General features: G+C 37.9%; 1 protein-coding gene across 1 annotated transcript; it reads left to right on the top strand.

Annotated features, from left to right (window-relative positions):
• The first annotated feature begins 5,394 nt into the window (after positions 1-5,394).
• LOC117316830 (discoidin-1 subunit B/C-like) lies at positions 5,395-9,056 on the top strand. Its single transcript, XM_033871611.1, has 3 exons — positions 5,395-5,523; positions 6,549-6,715; positions 8,737-9,056. Exons 1-3 carry the CDS (start codon positions 5,472-5,474, stop codon positions 8,890-8,892), a joined length of 375 nt encoding a protein of 124 aa, XP_033727502.1. The 5' UTR covers positions 5,395-5,471; the 3' UTR covers positions 8,893-9,056.
• The last annotated feature ends 598 nt before the right edge of the window (positions 9,057-9,654 follow it).

The raw sequence follows: 9,654 nt of genomic DNA on the forward strand, positions 1-9,654 counted from the left end.
ATAATAATTTTCTTCCATAAGTGTTTACGTTTTTGTCCATGTTCGTACGTTTAGAAGTAGTTGAATCGTTATTATAGTTAAAAACATTATTGATATCTGACCTGTTAAGACCATCATTTGCAATAAAATCGTCCCTAGTTCCTGTTCTAGCATTAAGGTCACCGGTAACATAGATGTTTCCGTTCGTTTTATAACGGATAATAGAATCTTCAAGATTTTGAAAAATATCGATATCACGATTATGATAAAACACATCGGAGGCCCCTGCTGTGGTAGGATTGCACCCTCTGATCGGAGGCCCCTGCTGTGGTAGGATTGCACTCTCTGATCGGAGGCCCCTGCTGTGGTAGGATTGCACTCTCTGATCGGAGGCCCCTGCTGTGGTAGGATTGCACCCTCTGATCGGAGGCCCCTGCTGTGGTAGGATTGCACTCTCTGATCGGAGGCCCCTGCTGTGGTAGGATTGCACTCTCTGATCGGAGGCCCCTGCTGTGGTAGGATTGCACTCTCTGATCGGAGGCCCCTGCTGTGGTAGGATTGCACTCTCTGATCGGAGGCCCCTGCTGTGGTAGGATTGCACTCTCTGGTCCGAGTTCCTACTTTGGTAGGATTGCACTCTCTGATCGGAGGCCCCTGCTGTGGTAGGATCGACCCTGTTTGGATACACTTTGCTGATAGCAGGTGTGCTTTTATCTCATTGGAGATGTCCTAAGAGAGAGGGAGGATAGAGAGGGCGTGTAAGGCGAGGGATGAGAGAGGATAAAGAGAGAGTTAGAGAGGGAGTGAGAGAGAGGTTGTGAGAGAGAGAGTGTGTGAGAAAGGGGTTGAGAGAGAGTGTGTGAGAGAAAGTGTGAGAGGGTGAGAGTGTTTGTGAGAGAGGGTTAGAGAAAGAGAGTGTGAGGGTGTGAGAGAGTGACAGTGTGAGAGAGTGACAGTTTGAGAGAGAGAGTGTGTATGGGAGAGAGTTTGTAAGAGGGTGAGAGAGAATGTGTGAGAGATCGTGAGTGATAGAGGTTGTGTGAGAGAGTGACAGTGTGAAAGACAGAGGATGAGAGCGTGTGTGAGAGAAAGGGTGTGAGAGAGGGTGCGTGTGAGAAAGTTTGTGAGAGAGAGTATGAGAGAGGGTTGTGAGAGGGTGAGAATGTGTATGACAGATTGTGAGGGAGAAAAAGGGTTGTGAGAGGGAGTGTATGTGTGAGAGAGGGTTGTGAGAGTGTGAGAGATGGTGTGTGAGATTTTGAAAGAGGGTGAGAGTGTGTATGGGAGAGAGAGAGAGTTTGTGAGAGGGTGAGAGAGAGAGTGTGAGAGATCGTATGAGTGATAGAGGTTGTGACAGGTTGTGTGAGACTGTGACAGTGTAGAGAGTGACTGTGTGTGTGAGAGAGGGTGCGAGAGAGGGTGTATGTGAGAGGGTGAGAGAGAGAGTGTGTGTGAGAGAAAGTTTGAGAGTGTGTGTGAAAGAGAGTGTGGGAGTGCGTATGAGAGATTGTGAGGGTGAGAGAGAGAATGTGTGAGAAAGGGTGTGAGAGAGTGTGTGAGAGACGGTGAGAGACGGTTGTGAGAGGGTGAGAGTGTGTGAGAGAGGGTTGTGAGTGTGAGATGGAGTGTGTGGGAGGGTAAGAGTGTGTATGAGAGTGTGTGTGAGTGGGTTAGAGAGGGGATGAGAGTGTGTGAGAGATTTGTGTGAGAGGGAGAGAGAGTGTAAGAGAGAGTGTGTGTGAGAGGGTTTGAGAGATGGGGGTGTGTGAGAGTGTGTACTGACCACTGGACAGGTGTTTGTCGTGACCCCCGCGGCAATATTTCACACCTCTCCCACAAATGCCCTGACTGAATAGGGATAACGATAGCGTGTGTCACCCCCGATCATGGGGTTAATAATAATCATACTCAATTGATAGATAAATGGTGTATTTAGAAGCCATGACATGTAATCTCTCTGGAATAACATACCAGTAGTCGTCTTTAATGATCGCCGCCGCCATTGAAATCAGCGGTCGATAAGTAAATTTTACGGAACAGTAAAACAAGCGGATCAATTTTAAACACAAACAATTAGCGGCGTTTTCACTCATATTCAAAGTATCACGTTTCAAACTTATACATAAATATCCATGTAGGCCTTTATCGATTATTTGTCCTTCAAACATGCATTCTCCAAATGATAGGCATTTCGTATTTATATGTATATAACGTAACACATGCCTTAACAGAAAGGCCTAACGTTAGTGTGCATTGTGCTTCTTTTGCTTTATCTGTCAGACGTGATATAAGTGTTTTGTAACCGATACATAGTTTGTTTAATTAATAAAATGCTAAGGTATAATTGATGAAAAGTATTTTTATTTTGTTGTGTTTGAGGTAAATTAACTAAACTTTTCGATGTGAGCCTGACAGGCGACGACCAACACGAAGACTACCGTGGACATGTAACGTTAACAGATATGGTCATTATCAAGAAAACATCGATCTATTGTCAACCATGAATAATTCGAAGATCCGCCGTTTCGGAGTTTTTTCTATCAGTCCTTTGAACTTAGAAACATCGAAGTTTGACTGTATATGGATACAGTTCTGCTTGACAAATGATGAAATCCTATCACCGGGTATTTCTGCACATGTCCAGCAGGTCAAAGGACTGTTGATATGTGCTCACACACGGCAAATGTTTTATTTTATCTTCGGGAATATTATCAAGAGCCATACAGGAAAACATTAAACAACATCAACTTCCGCAATCACTTTGTGATATGATAAAAAAAGAAAAAGAAATTAGAGACATGATAAACGGTATCAACAATGATACAGATTTACGACGAATGCTAACATGATAATAAAAAAACAATCAAAACCGACAATCGATATCTCACGATACCAGTTATCTGCGAAAATATTATACCCATGAGCTCCTGAAGAGAATACGTCCTCTGCTTGATCAAAACCACCTGTCATACAAATCTAGGTAAAATTCGTGTGAAGTCTCAAATGGAAATAAGGGAGTGAAAAAGAAACCACTACGTATATTAGAATCGCCGAACATATCTGATTTCATGAAATGTGTCGATATTTGCCTTCATCAGATTGACTTCGAGTTTATATTATGGTTTGATTTATGTCGGTATTCTTTGTTATTTCTTTAACTTTTCCCATTCTATTTTTCTTCGAGCTCAACGAATCGAATCTTACGTTTAGGCAATAAGGAGAAGAATCTTGCAAAATCTTGACGACTGATAATCTGACAAAGAAATGTGTTTTGTAACTTTAAAATTGAGATGAAATATGTGACCGTTTGTGATTTTTAATACTAAATAAATAACGCGTTTTTTCGCTTTACGATTCTTAGAGTAATGGCCTGTTGGTATCAACAGTTGGCATATCAAATTAAATCAGAAGATATAATAATGAAGTTAATTTTGAATTTCAAAATTTAAGGGTACTCAATGTTTATCGTATGTTTATTCAAACTTTCACAAAAAGTGTAAATTGCAAAAAGACATTTTTCAGGGGTTCAAATGCAGTTTAAACCCGATTTGTAAGAAAATTGTATAATGGGTTGTACCTTGTCATACATCGCTGGAAATGTTGTTGAAAGAGTAATCCAATAGCTATAACGCTATTATAAGTTTGCCTGCTAATATTTAAAACGGTTGTATTAAAGGTACATATTTTGTCAAGAAATCAAAAAAGGGGCGTCGCAGACACCCATTTGATCTGTTTGAAGAAAAATGTCTATTTCACGATGTATTTCATGTTGATAATCAAATTTAACCTAAAAACTAAATTGCATATGTACGTTCATATTTGACAACAGTAATAGTCTTCTACGTGTTGACACCCAATTGTCTCCAGGGTTCATCAACAGTAATAGTCTTCTACGTGTGGACACCCAATTGTCTCCAGGGTTCATCAACAGTAATAGTCTTCTAGGTGTGGACACCCAATTGTCTCCAGGGTTCATCAACAGTGTTGTCTTCTAGGTATGGACACCCAATTGTCCCAAGGGTTCATCATCATTAATAGTCTTCTACGTGTGGACACCCAATTGTCTCCAGGGTTCATCAACAGTGATAGTCTTCTACGTGTGGACACCCAATTGTCTCCAGGGTTCACCAACAGTAATAGTCTTCTACGTGTGGACACCCAATTGTCTCCAGAGTTCACCAACAGTAATAGTCTTCTAGGTGTGGACACCCAATTGTCTCCAGGGTTCATCAACAGTAATAGCCTTCTAGGTATGGACACCCAATTGTCTCCAGGGTTCATCAACAGTGATAGTCTTCTCCGTGTGGACACCCAATTGTCTCCAGGGTTCATCAACAGTAATAGTCTTCTACGTGTGGACACCAAATTGTCTCCAGGGTTCATCACCAGTGATAGTCTTCTCCGTGTTGACACCCAATTGTCTACAGAGTTCACCAACAGTAATAGTCTTCTACGTGTGGACACCCAATTGTCTCCAGGGTTCATCAACAGTGATAGTCTTCTACGTGTGGACACAGAATTGTCTCCAGGGTTCACCAACAGTAATAGTCTTCTACGTGTGGACACCCAATTGTCTCCAGGGTTCATCAACAGTGATAGTCTTCTACGTGTGGACACCCAATTGTCTCCAGGGTTCATCACCAGTGATAGTCTTCTCCGTGTGGACACCCAATTGTCTCCAGGGTTCATCAACAGTAATATCCTTATCATAAATTCTGTTTTGGGAAATAGAATTGAACATTGTACATAAAGAATGAAAAATAAACTAGAACACGAATTCGTAGTTGCGAGGGGGGAGCAAGACTTCCTGCCATAAATGTACATTTTATCTAAAGTTTCGTGAATCAATTTACCATTAATTCTGTCAGATTTGATGACTCAAAGTGTTTAAAGTATAACACCAACATTGATCTAATCGGGTGATGTTCGTCATGAAAGTCATGAAGCGGAATGGATCATAGAGGAATTTAAAGTGATGTGTCGTATATAAAATCCATATTGTGTACGACATATCTATCAACAAAGGGAAGTCAGAGAGGCTAGGTAAGTACGCTATCATATATATGTATATATACAGTAAATGCGTATATAAATACTACACAAAGCTACAGGGAATATGATAGTCAGAGAGAGGCTAGGTAAGTACTCTATCATATATATACGTATATAAATACTACACAAAGCTACAGGGAATATGATAGTCAGAGAGAGGCTAGGTAAGTACTCTATCATATATATACGTATATAAATACTACACAAAGCTACAGGGAATATGATAACTCAGTCCATTAAAACATCAATAAGCATTGCTTACTTTGCATACTTTGCGACAATTCTATTGATTTGATGGACATTAAATGTTTGTTTCGTTATTAAAACTAGCACAATAATCCATAATACACTAACAAAGGAATGACAACACGTTACCGATTGATACAGATGTTACTCTCAATCGAGCTGTAAAATTTAAACACGACACTGGACTTCACACCATGGAGAAAGTGATACAAATTTTCGTCCTCCTAACCATGGCGATGGTGTGTGGTAAGTGTATTAAAAAAGGTATATATTAAGTTCAAATGTAATGAATAACTAATATACATTTTTGTATATACATGATTGATTCTATGAAGACGTTCATCTTCAACAACGCATGCTATTTACCGTAATTATTTTAAAATATCATATTTGAAGAAGAGTGTTTTAACTCGAAAACAAAGGATTAAAATTTCTGTAGGGGCAAATGAAAACGATTTGCAGTTCAGCGTTTAAGCATATTTAATTTATATACAGACGGTCTACAATGTAAGTAATGACACCGCTACATCAGTATATGTCGCGAAGGTACTTATTATTACCCACATCAACGATTTACTTTTAGGTTGTTTTGTTTTTTGGTAATGTGATCTTCTCATAGTAAGATTTGGGCTTCAATACTCCAAGTTGTACTGGAATAAGAATGTGTCATTAAATTGCCAAATGTCTTCAAGAAAAACTTTTTATTTTAAACCATATTCAGTGTAATAGAGCTATGAAACACAATATTGCTTACCGATTTTTGTGCAATAGAGCTACACTTTGTTTGTGGTACCAATTTACCTTGTGACTTAAATATAATAGTGACTAGCATAGACATACGACATCAGCACCCTTTGTGAGGTTGCGTTGAGAGTACTGTGTGCCATGACTATGTACCTGGTATCATCGCCTTCAGTCAAGATGCGAAGAGATAATTATGTAGCACTTGTACCCTTGGGAAGCTTGCAGTTATCTATGTTTCGACATAACAGTGTTCTGTCAGAAGTTTTCTGGAATATTGGTGATATTTCCGGGATCTAATCTTAATGTTTTCGAGGCCATTAAACAAAGCGCGAAAATACTTTACCCACCGAACACATTTCTATACAAACATAAATGTAACAAGGCGGTGTTGTGTGAAATAATGCCCGCGAACTCCTGTTCCGCCTCGGACAAACACGGAATTTACAACAATTGATCTGTTAGTGTAACCAGAAAGAGTTTTATACGGTCAGAAAGTCACATATGTACGGTAATATATCTATTTTCAGCTGGATGTAGTTCTTGTGATTTCGATCTGGTGACTGGGCCCTATGGTGTTTCTGACCACGCATTAACAGCGTCCTCTTTTCATTCTCATTGTCCTGTTCCTGGTGTAAGGATGAGCAGCTCCAACGGCTGGTGTCCACTATCTATCGGCAATGGACACTATTTGCAGGTTCATTTCATTTCTCCATTATTTTATGACATTGAATCATATTTGTATGTTAAGGCTGAACAACATTTAAATGCTACATATTATTAGTTTAGAATACTTAACATACCACTCCAGGGTCTATACATCGATAGAACAACTTGTTGAAATGAGAACATGTTTAATTTACATCAGCAAGAGTATAGGTATGTTTTCTGTAGCAGTATAATTATAATGGTTAACAATATCAATGTAAAGAAACAAACATTTTTGTATCTTGTTTTGTTTGTTTATTTTTTTTTTCCACGATATATAAAATTTTATAAACTAATGAAAAAGCACATTACGCACATTAAGCATACATGTGATACACTATGTAAAATAACTTACTCTTGGGTATTTTGTTTTCTTGCTTTAAAGACATTTTTTCTATTTTCTTGTTGAATTTTTTCCTGGATAACCCACATAAAGGACATAGTAGTGTGACCACGATTTGTTATAGTTTCTCCTTTGGTTTTTGACCATGATAACAACAAAGATTTTCACACCACCATCCGTACATTCTATACAGTATATCAAAATATCCTATAAATACATTTTAGGTCATCTGACTCGAATTGTCAGGATTACCTAAATGTATAGCCACCGTGATGAAATGACCCCGAGACGGTTTTGACCAAGCATTGTTAATTTTCAGGTCGATTCGAAATCCAAGATGGTCGCATGACCGCCATTTAAAAAAAAACGCATTTTATGGTATACCCTCAATTTCATTTGACATATTTTTGCGATGGATATTTAAGTATTGAAATGCTTGCAGTTGGAAGTTAAGGGCTGATGAATGCCAAATGTACAAAGGCAAATTCAATTAAGCGCGCTCAGACTTTGATAACAACTCGCTTGCTTGAGAGAAAAATCATCGAAAAGCCTCAACATACACCATTATAACTGGAACCGCGAAATCGGTCAATTTTTCGAATGAAAATCGAATTAGAGCACTAATCCCGTTCGAGAACTGTTAAGGTCTAAGTTTAGGTCTAAGTTTAGGTCTAAGTTTAGGTCTAAGTTTAGGTCTAAGTTTAGGTCTAAGTTTAGGTCTAAGTTTAGGTCTAAGTTAAGGTCTAAGTTCAGGTCTAAGTTTAGGTCTAAGTTAAGGTCTAAGTTAAGGTCTAAGTTTAGGTCTAAGTTAAGGTCTAAGTTTAGGTCTAAGTTTAGGTCTAAGTTTAGGTCTAAGTTAAGGTCTAAGTTTAGGTCTAAGTTAAGGTCTAAGTTTAGGTCTAAGTTTAGGTCTAAGTTTATGTCTAAGTTTAGGTCTAAGTTAAGGTCTAAGTTTAGGTCTAAGTTTAGGTCTAAGTTAAGGTCTAAGTTTAGGTCTAAGTTAAGGTCTAAGTTAAGGTCTAAGTTCAGGTCTAAGTTTAGGTCTAAGTTAAGGTCTAAGTTTAGATCTAAGTTTAGGTCTAAGTTAGGTCTAAGTTTAGGTCTAAGTTTAGGTCTAAGTTTAGGTCTAAGTTTAGATCTAAGTTTAGGTCTAAGTTAAGGTCTAAGTTTAGGTCTAAGTTTAGGTCTAAGTTTATGTCTAAGTTTAGGTCTAAGTTTAGATCTAAGTTTAGGTCTAAGTTTAGGTCTAAGTTTAGGTCTAAGTTTAGATCTAAGTTTAGGTCTAAGTTCTAAAGTAGGTCATGATAACACCTCGTGAGAAGTGTATGAATGATCGTTTTTGACCATAATCTACATTATGTAGTCTCGCTCGAAACTTCATCTTGGAACCACCTACTGTACACTTGTACACGTAGTTGTTTACTTTCCTAATCATCAACCCAATATTTTGTATACAAAATGACCAAACAACCAAGCTCTTCAATATAACCTATAGCTCAGCAATAGCTACAATGTAATAAATTACAATGATATCTTATTACACGTTGATGCTTTTCATTTATATATATACTGTATGGTTTATATAACACACTTATGACATCACATATACATAAAATTGTAGATCAATACCTATGATACGCTGTGTTCCTGTGTTTTTCAATGTACAGGTGGAGTTTCAAGCTATTTCAGCACTGAAGGCAATACAAACCCGTGGACGTGCAAACGCGAACCAGTGGGTAACCTCATATAGGGTTAACACTAGTAAAGATGGGATCACTTGGAGTTCTGTACTAAACTCTACTGGTCATATAAAGGTAACATAGTGTTTACACTAGTAAGTACGGGATCACTTGGAGTTCTGTACTAAACTCTACAGGTCATATAAAGGTAACATGGTGTTTACACTAGTAAGTACGGGATCACTTGGAGATCTGTACTAAACTCTACAGGTAACATGGTGTTTACACTAGTAAGTACGGGATCACTTGGAGATTATAAAGGTAACATAGTATTTACACTGGATCACTTGGAGTTCTGTACTAAACTCTACAGGTGATATAAAGGTAACATAGTGTTTAACACTAGTAAGTACGGGATCACTTGGAGATCTGTACTAAACTCTACAGGTGGTATAAAGGTAACATAGTGTTTACACTAGTAAGTACGGGATCACTTGGAGTTCTGTACTAAACTCTACTGATGACATGAAGGTTACATTAAGTTTGAATCTTTCTGAACAAATCAGCAGACGATTCAAAATATTGTTTCTCGATGAAATCATTTTAATTTTATTTTAGAAATTGATATTCCTCCCCATACCATAGAATTAGACTATTTGGATACATTTCCATAAGATCATTTCATGCACACAATTAATAATTTTTATAAGCTATGCATTCAATTTCTTTTCTTTTCCTATTCGGTATTCTTCTTTGACCAAATATTTTTGTGGCATTACTTCCATTAGCTGTACATATTTTCCATCAGTTCATCAAGTAACATTAAATAGGTTGAGGTACTCTGACCTATCACAGTAGAATGATTCGGTACATGATTTATCACGTCATGACCTCTTTTGTTACTTT

This window comes from Pecten maximus, chromosome 18 (assembly GCF_902652985.1).
Source record: "Pecten maximus chromosome 18, xPecMax1.1, whole genome shotgun sequence".
NCBI classification, from domain to species: Eukaryota; Metazoa; Mollusca; class Bivalvia; order Pectinida; family Pectinidae; genus Pecten; species Pecten maximus.